This window comes from Suncus etruscus, chromosome 4, assembly GCF_024139225.1.
Source record: "Suncus etruscus isolate mSunEtr1 chromosome 4, mSunEtr1.pri.cur, whole genome shotgun sequence".
Lineage (NCBI taxonomy): Eukaryota > Metazoa > Chordata > Mammalia > Eulipotyphla > Soricidae > Suncus > Suncus etruscus.
The window spans coordinates 79,325,116-79,345,788 of record NC_064851.1 but is presented as its reverse complement, the minus strand read 5'-3'; the positions used below and the strand labels follow the sequence as shown (position 1 = coordinate 79,345,788).

Sequence of the window (20,673 nt, the reverse complement as noted above, 5' to 3'; positions counted from 1 at the left end):
CCTGAAATTCTTATCTGAATTATGAAAAGTGGTAGAAAATAAAAATTGTATTGAGTAATTTTAAAGGATTTTTACCCACTTTGTTTCTCTTAGTTCTTTTTTTTCTGAAAGCACTATTTAGGGCCCACTCCTCATTGTAAAGACATTAGCAATTTTTTTGGAAGGGGAACCACACCCAGTAGTACTCAGGGATGCTTTTGTCTCTGTGCTCACTCCTGATGGAGATCAGAGAACCATATATGGTGCCAAGGGATTGAACCCAGGAAGCCATCACAAAGCAAGTGCCTTATGCACCATACTATCTCTGGCTCTGCTGGGCAATTATTTTTCTGTAAACTCAGATGTAAGTTATCAGGCCTCTGGATCATGGGTTCTCAGTCTGTTCTACAGTGTGAAATCACTCACAGGCAGCTTGCAAACGAATGAAAAGTTACTATGGACCCTGAAATTTGACTTGCATATAATTTCACATGTTATCAAATGAGATCTTTTCTAAACTTTTTCAACTGCTTAAAAACAGGAGCATTTATTTTTGCCTTCATGTTTTAAAAATCAAATTTTATGAGCAGGAGTGACATCTTAATGGACTGAGTAAAGTACAGGTGACATTCAGGAGACTTGGACATTCTGAGTCACATGGTCCTCTGAGTACCAGGATTAGCCTTGAGCACCACCAGGTGTGGCCACCACCACCCCCTCACCCCCCCAAAAAAAAAACTAAAAGAAAAAGGCAAAGAACTGCTTAACCTAGTAGTGAGAAACCATGATCACAAATGTGGTTTTCCCAGGGCAAGGCTTACACATTCCACACTGCAATTTCCCCAAATGTGGGAAATGTGACTGCATCATTTGTGGCAGTGAAGGACTTCATTCGTCCTCTCCCCTTAAGGAAAAAAAAGGTTTCTGGTTCAGATCCACTGAGCGTAGTTCTCCAATCCCAGTTGTAGAATTAAAACAATGCCATTATTGTGTTAAATACTCATTTTATTCAGTAGTGTTGTTTCTATTAAAATGTTAATTTTTTTATTTTATTTCTCTGATTTTAAGTCACACCTGTGGTACTCAGGAACTACTCTGATCTCTGTGCTTGGGGGTCTCTTCTAACAGTGTTTGTGGATTGAACCTAAGCCTCCCACATGCAAACCACACACTAGAGCCTTTTGAGCTCATTTCCTGACCCTAATTTTTCTTTATTATGCTTCTGATAATTACGATTCTATTTGAATTGGAAAGCTTATCTTTATAAATTTAGTTCTAGTTTATTAAATGGAAATATATTTGCATTCTGATCATTTGTAAGCAATCCCAAAAGCCTAATTAATGGCAAGTATGTAGATTTGTGAAGAATAAATATAACATGTCTCCTAATCTGGATGAAGGCCATTCTACAGCAAACACTAACTTACAAAAAAGTGTGATTGTTTGCGTCAATGAAAAACTTTCAGATTTAGATACTAGAAAGGGTACATCTGTTGGTAAGGTATTTGCCTTGCACACAGACAACCCTAGTTTGAGCCCTGGCTACCTCATAGGGTTCCCTGAGCCCTACTAGGCATAAACATTAAGCATCAGAGCCAGGTTTAAGCCCTGAGCACATCTGACTGAACCCCAAACTAAACAAACAAAAAATACCAAAAGAACTTTTAGACATATTAGTTATTCTGGTTGTTCCTCCTGTTAGAAAACAACAGTTATCCAACAATATTGCATCATTTCAGGCACAGCATTGAGAAAAAGGCACAGTATCTGCTGTAGTTACAGAGCTGTAAGAAAGAAGGGACCCTGTAGCCCAGTGCTTCTCAATTATTTTCTGTCATGCCCCCCTAGGAAGGAGAAAACATTTTTCGCGCCCTCCATGTGACTGTAAATAGAATCTTTATTTAAAAAAAAAAACTTTAACCTGCAAAACAAAAATATAAAATAATTTGAGCTGATTTTTTTAATCAGAGGTGATGTCTGGATTAATGGCTCCAATGAGCACGTTTTGCAATGCGTACCTTTTCGAAGCCGGGTTTGAAGCAAGACACTTCTCAGCTCCAGAGACATACAGAGACAAACATGGGGCTTAGCTTGTTATGACAGTGATTGCCGAGGTCATACGCGCCCCCCTTTACAGAGCCTCGCGCCTCCCCCCGGGGGGGCGTGCCCCACTATTTGAGAAGCACTGCTCTAGCCCATGTTCTCTTCTGGTCCCAAGGCACTGTGTCCTGCCTTTCCCTTCCTTACACTCTACAGCCTTAATGAAGTATGCAAGGCCAGTGCCTCTGCATCCCCAACAGAACTTAGCACACATCCTTATAGGAGAAGATACCAGTGGTAAAGCCCATTATCCTTCTCTTTACCAGTCTTATCACTTTTCAGAGGCACACCAAGAAGTGAGACTTAATTCTTGTCTTATGAGGAGGAAAGAGGCAAATGTAAAACAGAAATCAAAACTTATTGTTAGGCTAATGTAGATAGAATGACATATGTTAAACCTAAATATTCTCTTAAGAGGATAGAATAATCACAGTATCCTTTTGATTGTTCTCCACAAAGCAAGTGAATTAAAGCAATGACTATTTATTTTAGTTGAAAGTATGGGGTTGGAAAGATGACTCGATGGGAAGAGCACACATCTTGCATGCTGGAGGCTCAGGTTTAATATTTGATCCCTTATGGTCCTCAAGTACTGCCATGAGTGATATCAGAGCACAGAACTTGGAGTAACTCCTGAGCACTGTGGGGGGCGGGAACCCAGAAGTAAAAACAAAATCAGTATCTGTAAACCCACCAAAAAAAAATTTTTTTTGGATTTTCGGGCCACACCTGTTTGATGCTCAGGGATTATTCCTGGCTAAGTGCTCAGAAATTGCCCCTAGCTTGGGGGGACCATATGGGATGCCGGGGGATCAAACCGTGGTCTTTCCTTGGCTAGCGCTTGCAAGGCAGACACCTTACCTCTAGCGCCACCTCACCAGCCCCAGACCCACCAAAATTTAATAAGAATTTTAATTTATGAAAAACCAGGCTCCAAAGAACATGGATGGTCATAAACATATTTGTTTATTCACTTGCTCTGTGAATGGTGCACATCAGTAATTAGAGATGGAGAGAATATAGAAAGTAAGATGCAGTCTTTGCTTTTAGAGTTTCTACTAAACTGACGAAGGTGAAAGACACGGAGTCCTGCCCTTCAACAAGAACTAGAAGGGTGATTGGGGACTCAGGGGTGGTGATCACAGGTGCCTCTTGGAACTCTAGCAATCTTGAGTGTGCACTACACAAAGCTCACTGTTGAGAAGAGATAGTTCAGTGAACTGAACACATGTTCTACATGTAAGAGGGTCCCATTCCAGGATTAGCCCCTCAACCGAGACAGGAACACAAAGCTAGGAGTAAGCCCTAAACACCACTGGTATGGTACAAACAAACATCGGAAACAACGTACTTACTGTCATCATCCCTATATAATTAGAGGAAATAAGTTCTACTTTAAATGAGAATTTGCACTAAAATGATTATTCTATTTTAATATCTAGACTCTGAAGAATGAATATCCATCCAACTTTGAAGATCCTATAATAGTTCCTCTTCAAGAATTTGCATGGGATCAATATTTACAGGAGAGAAAAAGGGTAAAGGATATTTTGGTTATGAGAGATAACTGAAAAAAAATTTTGTCTGAATTGCTTTTCTGTGGAGTTTTATGGGTGTTGGGGTCACATCTGGCAGAGCTCAGGGGTTACTCCGGGCTTTATACTGAGGAATCACTCCTGGCAGACTCAGCAGACCATCTGGGATGCTGGAGATCAAGCCTGGGTTAGTTGAGTGCAAGGTAAGAGTTTTCTACTTGTTCTACCCCTCGGGCCCTTCCGTGAACTTTTGGGAAACTAGAAGCAAGTATATTTTATTTTTCAAAACAATTACCCTTTTCTAAATTATTTTACTAATCTTACCAGCTCAATATTTTGAAAGGTATGGAATACGGGTACCGTATTTGCCGGCATTTAAGACGACCCTTCAACCCATGAAAATCTTAAATTCTCAGTACAGTAGGTTAAGGCACTTGCCTTTCAGGCAGTGGGTTTCATCTGGGTTTAGTCTTCTGTACCACATATGTTCCCCCAAACTTCAGCAGATGTGATACCTGAGCACAGAGCCATAGTAATCTTTAAGCACTACCAAGTGTGAATATCAAACCAAAACATTTTTAAAAATAAATAAATAAATAAACTATTACTCTATCCCCGCTGGTGGTTATTCTTATTTCCTTGCACTATTACTTACACTTCCTGTGACCACTGCCTGTTCGATCACTGCAGCTGGACATCTCTTAACCCCTCTCTGTCAGGTTTCTATTGTAGGCACTGATGGCACAGGCTTCACTGGTGCTTGTATGCAGCAGTTGTCCAGAAGATCTCAGCCTTGCTCTCTGTGAAATTTCCTTCTTTCCTATTCCTCCCAGTGGCACCCTTATTTAAGTATTACAGATAGGTTTCCTCTAAGGTGCTAACTTTATCTGCAACATGGCATACAAGATTCTAAAGTAACATCCTGACTCAGTGAGATTGGGGAAGAAGCTGGCATGGAATAAACCTCCTGCTTTCTGTCCTGGTTTCAGTCCTATAGGGTCTCAGTTATGGTTTCTCTGCCCCAATTCTCCAGTGGTTGATAAATTTTCATTTCCCTGGACCAGTTTTGATGGCTCTGTGCTTAGTTGCACAAAGTGTCCTGTTACAGTTGGGACAGAGCTCCTTTCTCAGGCCATTTGGCATTGTGCTCAGTCCCACAGAAGATCTTATGTGAATGGAGCACACCAGTTCTTCACTCCCATACCACTTTTCTACCCTACATACCCTACAATGCATATTCACTGGGACTCATAGCAAATAGATGGTGCTTTCTACTCTCATTTTGGTGACATAATATATGTACGTACATGCACATGCATGTAAACACTAATGCTTATAGCACCAGAGATGACCCATGGTTGGTCCTGGTTTGCTTTGGAATGTGGGAATTGGGGTTGCTGAGATTCAGACACTTAAGTGCTTAAGCTAAGACAGTGCTGGGCAAACTGGGTCAGTTGGTCACCCTCCCATAAAACATGTTTTTAATATTGAACATTATACTTAAAATCTCCTGCTATACTTTGTATGGATCACCATAGTCCACTTAAAGATCAGTGTGAATTTCCTCCTGTAGTTTCCAACTCTTGAATCTAGGCCTCTGATTCAAGGGTGGGAAACTGCTGTTTTCTCTCCTGCTTGTCTCACAGGGCCAGAATGAATTTTTCAAGGTGATCCATGCTCCTCCTTTACACCCATTTTTTTTTATTCCTCCTCCACTTTTTATTGTTTCTTCTATCCTTATCTCCTGAATACTTGTTCCTTTCTCCTTTCTTTTCAGGAAAGGCTTGGTCCTTTCTGCACTGTCACATCACATTTCATGCCTTCTGTGATGCTTTACATACTAGGTTAGATTTGATATGCACAAGTAGACCAGTTGGCTGCTTCAGCAAAACTAACCACTGACATACAGTAACTTTGGGAAGGTCTTCTTCCAAAAGGCAACCTCTCACATCATGGTGCTGGAAAGTGCTTGAAATTCAAGTTCAGCTCATCTCGAGGCTGGCAAGGCGGTATGCTCATATAGAAGAGAAGGCATGTATAGTTCATCCTCTGAATAAGTGTACCTTGTATTTCTCCCATCAGGCTACCTGAAATATCTACAGTACAACCTTTTTTTCTCTTTTTCAAGTGTCATGCCCAGAAATGGAGAGATAGCTCACTGACCTGAGTGCCTGCAAATGCATAGCTTTGCAGGTGAGAAATTGTTTGATTCCCAGTATGCATGGGCCCCCTGAGTACTGCTTGCTGACCCCAAACTAAAAAATAATTTTTTTAAGTTTAGGGGGCCAGAGAGATTAGTACAATGGATAGACACTTAACTTGCATGCAGCTAACCTGGTTTGGTCCCACATACAGCCTTCTGAATACCACTAGTCCATGATCCCTGAGCACAGCAGGAGCTTGAGCACTAACCAATATGGCTCCCAAACATAAAAAAGTTTGTGCCCAGTAAGGCACTGATAAATTTGAGCCAGAGGAGGTGTAGTGATGATGTTCAGCATGAAAATATTTAGTCCTCTCCTTCAGAACATGTTTTGATAAGGCCTCAGGAAAGGAGCAAATAATTGGATATTAATTTTGAGAAGGACCTAGGAATGGAATTGTTTCCCAAATAGTATCGTTCCTTATGACATCTGTGCAGTAGCAAAAGCACCCTGGAGAATGTTTTTTGCAATAGAGATTCTCGGGCCCCTTCCGAGATCAGAAACTCCGTGGGGTTTCCTACCATGGACTAGTCCTTCTGGCTAATAGCTTTCTCTATTTGGATATTATTACAATACTATTTTTTTATATCCCACAAAGTTAGTGTCATCATTCTATGTCTTTTCTCTCCCCTGACTCGTTTCACTCAGCAAATCATCAGTACTCTCCATATCATCCACATATAAGCAAATTTTATGAACTAATTTTTCTAACAACTGTATTTCATTGTGTATATATATATCACAGTTCTCTGTTCACTTATCTGTTCTTGGGAACTTGAGTTCCAGATTCTGGCTATTGCGAATAGTGCTGTGATGAATATAGGGATGGCAAAGGCTTTTCTACATAACTTTTTGCTGGGCCATTCTGAAACCTCTGAGAAAAGGCCTCTTTCAAAGCTGTCCATCTGGACTTTGAAAACCAAAATTGACTTCGGTATTTCATGGTTTGCTTTTTTTGGTTTCATTACCAGTGGCCAACTGTATCTAAAAAAAATTTTGTGATGGCCCGGAGAGATAGCACAGCGGTTTTGCCTGGCAAGGCAGCCGATCCAGGACCAAAGGTGATTGGTTCAAATCCGGTGTCGCCATATGGTCCCCCCGTGCCTGCCAGGAACTATTTCTGAGCAGACAGCCAGGAGTAACTCCGAGCACTGCCGGTGTGGGCCCAAAAACCAAAAAAAAAAAAAAAAATTTATTTTTGTGAATAGAGACAAAATTTACTAACTTTTTATTTTAAATGCAGTGCTGGTATTTAAATCTAGGGTCTCATACTCGTGGGACCAGTACTTTCCTGCTGAGCTACATCTCTGACTCACACACACACATATATATTACCCTATGATTATAATCTGTTTTATCACTAGTGTTGTTCTTCATCTCTTTCTGTGTCAAATTTTAAAATGGAACATTATCACAGGTAAACACTTATGTGTAAGAAAAAAATGGTAGTACAGATAACTCTAAACAGTGTGGGTTAGGGGTACACCTTTGTATGGTTGAAAATTCATGTATGTAGAACTTAATACCCCCAGCCAAACTTAACTATGGTTATATGAAATTGGTCTTAAAACCCCTAGACATCAAAACCCTAAATCTGCATATATTTAATTCTTTTATATTTAGTCCATATTCAGGGGTAGAGAAAGATCTGCATCTATGAAGCTGGGTGTTTCAGAGCCAAGCTATTTGAGGATCAGCCCTGTATAGAGAGGATGGTATTATCTGTGGTTTTAGACCTTGCCTGTGGGATTTTTCTAGTAGATTCTCCATGGATAAAGGGTTATAGTGTTACTCAAGACCTCTAACCTGGGCCTGGGACAATAGTATAGCAGGAGCATAGTCAACTTGCATTCCGTCATAGGTATATGGTTTCTCAAGTTACTCCAAGAGTGTGATTCCTTGAAGGCAGAGACGGGGGGAAAAAGTACCAGCAAGTGTGTCCAAAAAAACAAAAAGAAAGCAAACTTTTTAGGTCTTCACACACTAAAACATGCTACAGAAATGAAGCCAGAAAAAAAGAAAAAGAAGCCAGAGACTTTTTTCCAAGCGAATAAATAAGCTATTCACATGGCTCTTTATTACCAGAGTATTATCCATTTTCCGTTATATCAACATTTATTTTAGGCGGTCTTTGATTTCATTGATAACAGATTGTTAATGTTCTTAAAATTTTTAGAGCAAAATTCTGAAAGATATTTCTCCCCCAAAGGTACTTGAAAAGATCCATTCTTTTTTTTTTTTTTTTGGTTTTTGGGCCACACCCAGTAATGTTCAGGGGTTACTCCTGGCTATGAGCTCAGAAGTTGCTCCTGGCTTGGGGGACCATATGGGACGCCGGGGATCGAACCGTGGTCCGTCAAGGCTAGCGCAGGCAAGGCAGGCACCTTACCTCTAGCGCCATCGCCCGGCCCCGAAAAGATCCATTCTTACAGTTTAGAGTTCATGTAGATTCAATGAGGGTTTTGCTTCTATTTTTTTCCTCATTGTGTATGTCTATCTGTCTATATGCATGTCTTTTTCCTTTGTAGGAATTAAAGATGGAGGTCTGGGCATATTACTCCTATGTGATGTGTTTTATTAATGACCAGCTCCTGGGTGATGCGACTGAGCTCCAGAAATGGGCTCACAAGGTGTGGAATATACTAGATTTTAGGCCCCCTGCACTTTATGAAGCGCTTACTGTGGATTTTTCTGCTAAATTCTTAAAAGAAACCAAGGCAAGTTACATTGATTTAAAAATAGTGAGATTTCTATGAATTATATTGATTTAGCATTACTGTAGATATAGTATTAAAGGGAATACAAATGTGTAGATAGATTAGGTTTTTAAGTTCTTACATATAACATATATAAGTTGGTTGCAAAGTCCTATTAAGTCCTATTACAAGATTCAGCTTCATGACAGGTAGAGTAAGTCTCCTTCACAGTAGGCAGATTGCCCAGGAAGCAGAGCACATCTGTTCAAATATTTCTTTTCTCCAGGAGAGATGATAAAAATGGATTAGCTATGAAACAGATATTTGAACAATAAAGGATCCCCAGTTGCTTATCATTCATTTGTCTTTAGTTTGAAATATATTAATGAATATAATTTAATATCTAATTGAGAGCTACTTAGAATGACAAGTTTAATGGAGAAGAAAAGTTGTCAATTTAAATCTTACTGATGATTTCCAAGAGCAGGATTTGAGTAGGTCTGATGTCAGTAAGGTTTCCAGTGGTAGAAGATAGCCATGAAGCTAGAGAGTCAAAGAAATATAGACAGCAGAACAGTTTAAAGGCCAAAAAGATGAAGTGCTTTGTTACCACATGATGAAGAGACCCAAAGGAATTAGGAGTTAAAGTTAAACTCAACATTCAAACTGCCAAACTCTGGAAGCTGGAGCAATAGACAGCACAGTGGGTAGGGCCTTCGTTTTTATACATGGCAAACCTGAGTTCGATCCCCAGCATTCCATGGTCCCCTGAGCACCTTCAGGAGTAATTTCTAAGTGCAGAGCCAGGAGTAATCCCTGAGCACTGCCGGTCATGGCCCCAAAACAAAGCAAACAAAAACTTGCCAAACTGTGTAAGTTATGTCGCCCTTACCTTGTCTTTTTTTTTTTTCCACAAGTATATACAAGAAAAATTTACGGTATGGGCCAATATCTTTATTAGAAGTCTGTCTTTAAATTTACCAGTGCACAGGAAAATATCCCCAGAGGAAGCCACCTACAGGGGAATTTATGGCTTACCCTGGTGCCCACAGCCTAAAACCTGCTCCCTCTAAAGACAGACTATCTTAGCTGTGAGATGTGACTCAGTCATATCTCACACATTCTTGCTTGTGTGAGAACTTAGAATCACCAGTACTATGCAGTTAGAGCCATACAGATGATTCTCTGGGGTAAATTCATCATCTCCCAACCTGTTAGCCTACTGCTAATAAAGCTCTTCTTTGTCATCTTGTCGTCTCATTGAGAAACACCAAGAAAGGGCCCTCATGGTTATAATGGTGCCCTGTAACACACCAGTGCTAGAACTAGAGCCACGTAAGGACCTTGTTTCCTTCATCTCATTTAACATCGCCTCAAAAATAATCTGAAACACAGTAGGTACTCAGTGAATGTCTGACTAAACTTTGTATCTCTAATTTCTAGAAACAAGATAGGAATGGAATATTTATAGTAGCAGTCAATTCCCTGAGGGACAGATATCCCCGGTGTACTACTCTGCAAATAGTAGGGAACACAGAAAGATAGGAATCAAAAGAAAATAAGGCTGGGAAAATGAATAGCAGTCAGAGTTCTTGGTGCCAACAATACCAAATTTCTCCAGTTAACTTTAGGAGGGAAGGTGTGTATTAAAAGTCTAGTGAAAATCTATTTCACAAAAGAAAAGAAGAACTGGCAATGGAAAGCGGGTGGGAACCAAGGAAGGCATATTTAGAAGAAGAAAAAGGACAGTGTCACCCTAGGAATGTGCAGATAGGATGCTGCACTGAATGGCCCCTGGTCCTGAAATGACTGCTTCACTGAAATGACCTCATTATGCTCCTTATATCTCAGGCTGCTCCCTGGAGAGCCTCGTCCCAGACGGATCAGCTGACTAGCAGAGCCCAGACCATACATAGCTCAAGGCCTGTAGGGAGTGATGGGGCTCCCAGGGAACTTCCCAAATAGGAAAGGTGTTGAGATGCTGAAGTGGTGGTAGGGAAAACAAAAGAAAACTTAAACTCACTAAAGAAAGGTTGAACTTACTGTCCATTATGAACCAGGGAGTTAGAGTTAATTCAGAAGAAGAGAATCTAGCTCACATTAATTTTCATGAAAGAGCATACCACTTAGCATATGGATCCCAAGGCAGAAGCAATTTCTTTTTTTTGTTTGTTGGTTTGGTTTGGTTTGCTTTGGGTTTTGGGGCCACACCTGGTGACACTCAGGGGTTACATCTGGCTATGCGCTCAGAAATTGCTCCTGGCTTGGGGGACCATGTGGGACACCGGGGATAGAACCTCGGTCCATCCTTGGTTAGCACGGGTGCAAGGCAATTGCCCTATCGCTTGTGACACCACTTCAGCCCCTGAAGAGCAAATTCTGAGTGCATAAACAGGAGTAACCCCTGAGCATCACTGGGTGTGGCCCCAAAACAAAACAAACATCTTCTATAGAGGCTGAAAGGCACATTAATTATTTTTAGTATAGATATAGTACTTCACTCCTGGATGCCAGGTAGCACAATATTTCAGGTTTTTTATTACAAAATTAAAGATTAAAATAATAAAAATAAAAAAAATAAAAGATTAGAGTAATACGCCCCCAAAAGTGACGATATTCTTAAAAATAGTTTCAAGGTGGTTAGGTAGATAGCACAAAGGTCTAGTGCATATTCTTTTGTGTGTGTGAAGCCTGGGTTCAAACCCTGACAACTACAGTCAGGTTCAATTCCTGACTAATAGTCTCTCCAGCACCAAGAGAACCACAGGGTATGACCTCAAAATCAAATTAATAATATAACAACTCTGATATTTTGTTTTTCTAGATTATCAAGAATAAAGATAGGGCAAGTGCCATACCTTGTGAGGTAGAGTGACATTTGTATATCTGTGAATGGTATTTAAGCTAGGAAATGTATTCTACTTGATGTCTTTGTTTCCCCCAAAATATGCTGTAGTGATGGGCCAGAGTCATAGTATAGTGCGCTTGCCTTCTGTGTGTCTAACTAAGTTTGACCCCTGGCATCCCATATGGTCCCCTGAACCCGCCATGAGTGCTTCCTGAGTGCAGAACCAAGAATGCAGAGCCACTGAGCATCACTGGTTGTCACCAAAACAAACAAACAAAAGAAACTAATGCTGTGGTAATGGTGACCAGTGTTTTCCTTTTGGATGCTCCCTATAAGGGTGGGGCTAGGTCTCACAGGTGCTAGCCTTCTCTACCAGAAAGAATGTCCAAGGCAAGTAAGAGCAGGGGTACCTAGGAATATACATGTTTGAAACAACTCAGCAGCACAGCATCCTCTTCTCCCTAACGGGTACTGCAATTCCTCTGGACAAAGTGGCCTTCTTTTCCTGCTCAGGATGGACTAGGCCTGGCTCTGCTTAACTGATCAGTTCCAGCTCTAAAAATTTAGAGCACTCAATAAACAAATCCACAACTTTTGCCAAACTACCCAAGAAAGAAAGGACTATTCACTATATTGCTTTTCCTAAAGGAAATAACTACTAGTGTTCCTTAGTACAATTAGTTTGTGCTTCTGTGATATTCAGTCTTGTGCAATAGTGTAGTGTTACTCTAAGCTCTCTTTACCAATGGTTTCATTTGTGTGTTCTATAGCTTGTAAAATCTTTATATAATAAAATGAAGCAAATTTAAGTATTTTCATTTTACTGTTACATTATCTTCTATAATACTTATATATAATACTATAATATCTTCTATAATACTGTTTAAATCACTGTAAGTACTATACTGTTATATTTTGGTCATTTCTAAATTTTCAAGACATTGACCTAATATTTAATCATTTTTTTTCTAATTCTAACAGCATAGTTTTGTATTCTTGGATGTTTCTATTGATTTTAATCCAATAGGAAGATTGATTTTTGAGGTAAGAGGTTTTTTTTTTTTTTAAAAGGCTGGGGATTTTCAATCTGTTAACTATTAAAATGTTAAATATTTAATTTTAAAACACTTTATCTTTATTTTGTAGCTGTTCAGTGATGCATGTCCCAAAACATGTACAAATTTTCAGTTCTTGTGCTCAGGAACAGCAGGTTTTTCTGCTAGTGGCATCAGGCTACATTATGTAGGTACCATTTTTCATCGAGTAGTACCAAATGGTTGGATACAAGGAGGAGGTAAGTCAAAGTCTTAAATACAACCTAATTGCAATATCAGTCCAGCATGCCAAAATATGACTTCTATACCTTTGTGAAAAGCAGATAGAATTAAGTGTGCTTAATTTAACATTAGGTGTTGAATATACTTAATTTCAATAAGATATATTTTACAGGATTGAATGATGAAGTAATAATCAAACTCTTTAAAAAATTTTCTACTTACTAAAATAACTATGTCAAGAATATTAAAAATTGGGGCTGGGCGGTGGCGCTAGAGGTAAGGTGCCTGCCTTGCCTGCGCTAGCCTAGGATGGACCGTGGTTCGATCCCCCGGTGTCCCATATGGTCCCCCAAGCCAGGAGCGACTTCTGAGTGCATAGCCAGGAGTAACCCCTGAGCGTCACTGGGTGTGGCCCAAAAACCAAAAAAAAAAAAAAAAGAATATTAAAAATTTAAATATAATGTTAGGAGCTAAGAAGATAGTTTTTCCTCTCTCTTTCCCTCCCTCCCTTTCTTCCTTTTTTTTCCTTTCTTCCTCTTTTGGTTTCCCAAGTGGCTTCACTGCAGGATCCAAAGGATGTACTGCTAGTACCTATGTTCAGGTACTGAACTGAGATCAATCACATGTGAGGCAAGTTCCTTAGTCCCTTTATTAGTGCTCTTGTTCCATTTTTGCTTTATTTTCTGGTCAGGTCTTAAACCTTACACAGACTAGATAAATGATTAAAATTTGTATGCATTTCCCCCCCCCATAAGAATATCTCAAGAGACTTAATAGGGAAGCTTATATTTTCTTTATATGTTTAATACCTCTATAATAATACCTCTTTTTTAATTACTTTTTAATTTTTATTTTTATTTATTTCATATGTATAAATATATACATATATATTTTGGGGGTTTGGGCCACACCCAGTGACACTCAGGGCTTATTCCTGGCTCTGCACTCATAAATCACTCCTGGCTTGGGGGACCATATAGGACACCAGAGGATCAAACCTCAGTCCATCCTAAGTCAGCCGAGTGCAAGGCAAATACCCTACTGCTATGCCACTGCTCCGGCTCCATATATATATATATATATATATATATATATATATATATATATATATATATATATATATATATATATATATATATATATAAAATAGATGAAGTTAAATATATATATAAATATATATTAAATAGATGAAGATGAAGTTAAAATATAGAATGATGAAGTTAAAATAGCTGAAGTTAAAATATATATAAATATATATATTTATATATATTTTAACTTCAGCTATTTTAGTTCTTCTTGGTACAAAAACCTAAAAGAAAAAGTCTTGCCTCAGATAAAAGCTCAGGTCAAAACCAGGGCACAGAGATTGTGTAGCCTGTCATTCTTACCCCCAAATGCACCAGCACTATAACCTGACAACATTCACTTTTGCAAAGGCATACTAAAAAAGGGAAAATTTTATGTATAGAAACAAGCTCTTATCTACTAAGGATAAGAACCCCTACATTTATAAATACAGGGGTGCCTCCCACCCTGAACATGTGTCATGTGAACCCAACTTAGATTCTATGTGATTAGACAGCAACCGTTCAACCCAAAACCAAGATCCCAGACAGAGAACTGACACAGTTCCCTGCAACAGCACCAAGAACCAAACTCCCCTGGGAAATTTCTAATACTGCTCTGGCACCACCTTGCTCCAGTTTTGATATGACATCATGACAACGACTTGATCTAAGAGCAGGTTGTCCTTTCTCATCACCTAAGATGGAATCACGATAAGATGGAATCTGAAGACATGTGTATCCTTTGATCTATGCAAAAACCAAGATCGCTATCTACAGAAGACTGACTTTGACAATCATTACTAGGCAGAAGTTATCCTGGGACCAATAAGAAAGATCCTAGCCTAGCCTTTGGCCTAGGATTTGTACAATAACTAAGATCTCTAATTTCAAAGGTCTGACTTTGACAACTGCGACTGAGCAGAACTTCTAGAACTATAATGAAAGATTCTATCCTAGGCTTCATCCTAGAATCTGTGCAAAACCCAAGTCCACTAATTACAGAAGACTGATTACAACAACTGTGATGGAACAGAACTTCTAGAACCATAAAGAAAGACTCTATCCTAGACTTTATCCTATGACCTGTGCAAATACCAAGATCTCTAGTTACAGAGGCCTGATTTTATTATCCACAACTAAGCAGAAACTTTCCTGGCACCATAAAAAGGCCTGGTGATGTGAAAATGAGCATGAATGGAGCCTGTAGTTCCCATGACAGTATGCTTCAAGGGCAGAGAAATCCTGTATCTCTTAGGCCTAGCAAATTCCTTTTCTAATTTCCCCAAAACTTACTGTACCTTAGGGGAAAAAAGGAGGAGGAAGAGGAAGAAGGAATAAGAAGAAAGAGAGAAAGACCACAATAAAAATTAAAAAGAAAGAAAGAAAGGAAAGAAAGAAAAAGAAAGAGAGAAGAGAAAGAGAAAGAAGAAAGAAAGAAAGAAAGAAAGAAAGAAAGAAAGAAAGAAAGAAAGAAGAAAGAAAAGAAAGAAAGAAAGAAAGAAAGAAGAAAGAAAGAAAGAAAGAAGAAAGAAAGAAAGAAAGAAAGAAAGAAAGAAAGAAAGAAAGAAAGAAGAAAGAAATAAGGAAGAAAAGAAAACACTGCCACACCAGACCTTTTTTTTTTTAATTTTTTTTTCATTCTCATGGCTATTATTTGGGTTTGGTTTTGTTTTGGTTTGTTTGTGTGTTTGTTTTTTGCTGTTTTGCTGTTTTTAATTTTTTGCTTTTTCTTTGTTTTCTTTTTTCCCATCTTCTTCTCCTCCTCTTCCTCCTCCTCCTCCTCCTCCTCCTCCCTCTTCTTCTTCTCTTCTTCTATTTTTTTTTGTTTTTGTTTTGGTTTTTTGTTTTTAGTTTTTGGGTCACACCTGGCAGCACTGGGTTACTCCTGGCTCTATGCTCAGAAATAGCCCTGGCAGGCATGGGGCACCATATGGGATGCCGGGATTTGAACCACCATCCTTCTGCCTGAAGGCAAATGCCTTACCTCCATGCTATCTCTCTGGCCCTTGTTTTTGTTGTTTTTTTGTTTTTTTTGGGGGGGGGCACACCTGAAGATGCTCAAGGGTTACTCCTGGCTATGCATTCAGAAATTGCTCCTGGCTTGGGGGACCATATGGATTGCCAGAGTTCGAACCAAAGTCTATCCTGGATCGGCTGGTACAAGGCAAACACCTACTGCTGTGCTATTACTTTGGACCTTTCCCTCTTCTTTTAAATTGATATTTATAATCCCTTGATGGACTCCTTATGTTTTTGGTTTAGTTTTTTCTTTTTTCTTTTCTATTTTTTCCAATGGAACCACATATCTTGAATCATCTTGTTCTGCCTCAAAAATTGAGAGGTGGGGGAATGGATGGTATCATGACCAAACTGAGCTTCCATATGACACTGCAATATCACTCATAGGAATATATACTAGGGGACTGAAAACACAATGCAGAGAAGTTCTCCGCATTCCAATGTGTTCACTGCAGCTCTATTCACAATAGCCAGGATTGGAAATAATCCAAGTGCCCAAGAACAGATGAGCAGATAAAGAAACTATGGTACATAGTTCAGGTTCATTTACTCTCCCCTTGGTGCTTTTTGTGGTGTTTAGAAGACGTCTGCTCCTTCCTGGGTGATGAAATCAGACCTCTGTATCTAGAGATCTCAGTATCTGCACAGGTCCAGGAGTGGGACTTATGATGAAGTCTTTCTTTGTGATTCTAGAAGTTCTGTTCCCTCAGTGTCATTTTAATCCATCTTCCGTGGTTGGTGGTGCTGCGGACTGTTTTATCCTGATGAGATAAAAAGTTCCTAAGCATAACCTTAGTGAGTTCATTTTCCCACTGGAAGTCAAGCGGGAGCACGAAGAGACGAATATGGAATAATGAATTATGAAATATGAAATGAATGAGACCACACAGAATGAATGGGGACTTGCGTCTAGAAAGACGAAGACAAATTTATTTTTTGAGCTGGTAGCTTTTAAGGGTTGAGGTTTGGAGTGCAGGGTGTAATTTTGGACATCAAAGAAAGTGGGAGATGATTAGGGAAACAGAATGAAAGACCATGGCAAAAAATCTACATATTAAAAAACCGATACTGAAGGTGAAAGGAAGTTTTGTTTTGGGTTAGCTTTATTTTGGGTAAGTAGGAGAAACCAGGTAATTTTCAGGGAAGTGGGAAGAGAGAGAAATATTTTAGAGTTTTGGGGGAAAACTGAAAATTGCTTTACTATGAGCTAAGTTTTTGGGAAAAAAACATGATCTTGGTGCCAAAGTAGCAAAGATCACAAGAGCTGGTCAGTGGGAGACTTTTGGCAGGATTTGTACTGTTCTCCTTTGTTAGAAAGAATTACTAAGGTCTGATTTCTAAGATTGGTCAAAAAATAAAGAGAGATAGTTACAGCCACATATTTGAATTATGGCCAAACAATCCACGCAAAGGGTCAACTGATTTTGACTGCTCTAAGCGGGCCTTTTTGGCAAATAATTCTTTTTTAGGAGTGCAACACTTTTTTGATGTGTGCCCTTCCTGAGTGGGGTGTAACATGGTGGTCTTGGTCTTTGCACTGATCCTAGGATGGAACCTAGGATAGCGTCTTTCATTGTGTTTCCAGAAGCCCCATTCCATTGCAATTGTCTTAGCCAGACCTTTGGAACTGGGGATCATGGTTGTTGTGCAGGTCGTAATTCAAACCCTAGACTAGTTTAGTCCCAAGATATATATAGTCCAGTCATGGTTCTAGTAGCCAGTCAACTGTAAATCGCAATCTTGGCTTTTGGACCGACCAAAGGGTGACAAATCTTCTGATTTTGTCTTATCGTTAGCTGGTGAGGTAGGATAACCTGCTCTTAGGTCAAGTTGTTCCCATTTTCCTCGTTGTCAGGGTATCATATTAGAGCTGGCACTTGTTGGTGGCCCGGCAGTATTAAGGATGTCCTTGATGGGATTTGTTTCCCGTATCTGTTGTGAAGAACTTTGTTGTTTCTATATGTCTGGGATCCAGGGTTCAAGGCTGGACGGATGGTGTCTAATCACCTGGGGGTCTAAGTTGGGTCCACATGACATATTTTCAAGGTGGGAGATATCCCTGTATTGTAAACAAGTATGAGTTCTTATCCCTAGTAGATAGGAGCTCGTTTTTATATGTAGGATTTCCCCTTTTATTAGTGTGCCTTTGCAGGGAGAAATGGTGCTACATTATATTGTCGGTGCATTTGGGGGTGGACATAGAAGAAAACAGAAACAGGTCACACACCCAAAAAAGATAAAAATAGGAATAAAAATATATGTGCTCACCTATGTATATGTAGAACAAACATTTTTAAAAAATGCATTAACAAAGTAATTAAAGGAACAAAGTGATGCAAGAGACTACTTTACTTTTGGGGAAAAGCAGGTAAGGAGGTGGTGTAATACAGGTCTTATACTTATGTTGGCAGTTTAGATTTCCCCATTGTCTTTTGGGATTTTCTTGTGGTGTGTGGGTTTCCAGGCACCTTTCCATCACAGCCCCTGACCTTCTTGAGATTGGTAAAAGATTTGCGGCAGGGAGGTCTTGGATGAGCTCTTGCATTGGGGGATACTTTTAGAGCTAAGTCCGGTTTCAAGTAACAGTCCACGTGAGGGGGAGTTGGTAGGGAGGGCCACGCAGCACGAGTCTGCAGAGGAGTTGGTTGCCTTTTCTTGCAGGGGACGAGGTGTGGGTTTGACTGGGTGACCCTTCGCTTGGGTGCTTGGTACTGGTTCGTTGGGGCAGGAAGTCAATCTTGATGCCTAATGGATTAAGAACTGAGGGTGAAGAGTTTTAATATGGTGGGAGGTCTTGTTGTGAGCCAATTCTGTTGCAAGACGCCAGCGCCTGCAAACAGATTCTTCGTGGAGGTCGGGAATCCTTCACGGGGAGAGAGTGGGTACACGAAATGGCGAAAAGATGGAACATTATTGTAGAAATGAATGAGACCACACAGAATGCATGGGAACTTGCGTCTAGAAAGACGAAGACAAATTTTTTTTTGAGCTGGGTGACTTTTAAAGGTTGAGGTTTGGAATGCAGGGTGTAAATTTTTGACATCAAAGAAAATGGAAAAAGAATGAAGGACCCAAAAAAAAAAAAAAAAAAAAAAAAAAAGAATGAAGGACCCTGGTTAAAATTAGCGTATTAAAGAGCCGATACTGAAGGTGAAAAGGCAGTTTTGTTTTGGGTAAGCAAGGGGAAACAGGTAATTTTCAGGGAAGTGGGAAGAGAGAGAAATGTTTTAGAGTTTTGGGGGAAAACTGAAAATTACTTTGTTTTGAGTAAGCAGGGGAAAACTGAAAATTGTTTTACTATGAGCTAAGTTTTTGGAAAAACCTGATCTTGGTGCCAAAGTAGCAAAATTACAGGGAGCTGTTAAGTGGGAGACTTTTGGCGGGATTTGTACTGTCCTCCTTTGTTAGAAAGAATTTACTAAGGCCTGATTTTTAATATTGGTTAAAAATAAAGAAAGAGATAGTTACAGCCACATATTAGAATTATGGCCAAACAATCCACGCAAAGGGTCAAGTGATTTTGACTGCTCTAAGCGGGCCTTTTTGGCAAATAATTCCTTTTCAGGAGAGCACTACACCTTCTGGTGTGTGCCCCTCCTGAGTGGGATGTGACAAGGTCTGGATGGGATTGAGGGGGGAAGGGATGGTTGGATTTCCAAAGGAGGGAAAGGGGAAAGTATATGGAAGGGTTAGGAAGGAAGAAAAGAGAAAATACATTAGAAAGGGAGAAGAGGAAAGAAAAAAGGAAAAGAGAAGAAAAGAAAAAAATAAAAAAGAAAGTAGTGAGAAGAGAGGAGAAAATAGCAAGGGAATACTAATTTGCTTGAATGTGTTTGATGAGTAGGGCCTGTAGTATCAGTCTGTACGTCACAGTTGCTGCTTCGGTAGTCTGACTGGTCATGTGCTTCAAATCCTAAAAGAAGGTATAACCTAGAGATAAAGTGTATGTTAAAGTGTTTTCTCGTAACATTCTCGAAGTGCAAGCTGGGTATGGTATCTTGTGTGACTGAGCCCTGAGATGCCATCTTAGTTTGTCCACCCTTTGTATCCAAGAACGCCTGTGGATAGAAAAGCTGAAAGGTTATTTTAAATATAGTAAGATTAAGGCATTAAAACATAGTGTTATGAGATGTTTCCATTGGAGTCAGTGATTTCCCGTGGTATTCTTTACCTGTGATCCTGTATAAGATCCCTAAGGGATTATTATGGGCCTTTGTAGTAGAAGGCTGATTACATACCTGTTCTCTCAATGCTGCTGTTTCTGCTGTTGCTGGTTTCTTTGTGGTATAATGTATAGTCAAGAGTTTATGTTGCTCCTTTTTCATGTATTTTGGACACTGCTCCCGAGTATATGTTGACTATTACAGTGTTTGGAGTTTCTACCCTGTTAAACCCTGTTATTTCATTGTTGAGTATTAATTGTCTATAAGGTGTATGTTCTAGGTGCTTCAGAATAGTGCTATAATTCTGTGTTTATCTTTCGTCTTCTGACTTACTTCATTTAACATAATATGTTCTAGGTCCATCCACGTTGCTGCAAAGTCTGTGATTGTATCATTTCTGACTGCCATGTAGTAATCCATTGTGTATAGATACCACATCTTAATGATCCATTCATCTGTTGTTGGACATCGAGGTTGGTTCCAGGACTTGGCTATTATACTGAGTGCTGCGATAAATAGTGGGATGCACACATACTTTGGAATGAATGTCCTTCCAACTTGGGGGTAGATACCTAGGAGAGCAATTGCTGGGTCAAATGACAGCTCAATTTTGAGTTCTTTGAGCACTCTCCAGACTGTTCTCCATAGGTGTTGGACTAGGGGGCATTCCCACCAGCAGTGGATGAGAGTGCCTTTCATACCACATCCCTGCCAACACAGATTGTTCCCATTATTTTTGATGTGAGCCATTCTCACTGGTGTAAGGTGGTACCTCATTGTTGTCT

The 20,673-nt window shown here is 39.6% G+C and overlaps 2 protein-coding genes across 2 annotated transcripts in view; both read left to right on the top strand.

Moving 5' to 3' along the window:
* SESN1 (sestrin 1) overlaps window positions 1-20,673 on the top strand; it is a 595,113-nt gene that overhangs the window by 101,834 nt on the left and 472,606 nt on the right. The gene's annotated exons all lie outside the window — the stretch shown is intronic.
* Window positions 1-20,673, top strand: part of PPIL6 (peptidylprolyl isomerase like 6) — a 47,178-nt gene that overhangs the window by 1,908 nt on the left and 24,597 nt on the right. The window contains exons 2-5 of the mRNA XM_049771219.1: window positions 3,522-3,617; window positions 8,347-8,535; window positions 12,344-12,406; window positions 12,509-12,656. Coding sequence (XP_049627176.1) covers window positions 3,522-3,617; window positions 8,347-8,535; window positions 12,344-12,406; window positions 12,509-12,656 — 496 coding nt within the window. The remainder of the gene's footprint in view (window positions 1-3,521; window positions 3,618-8,346; window positions 8,536-12,343; window positions 12,407-12,508; window positions 12,657-20,673) is intronic.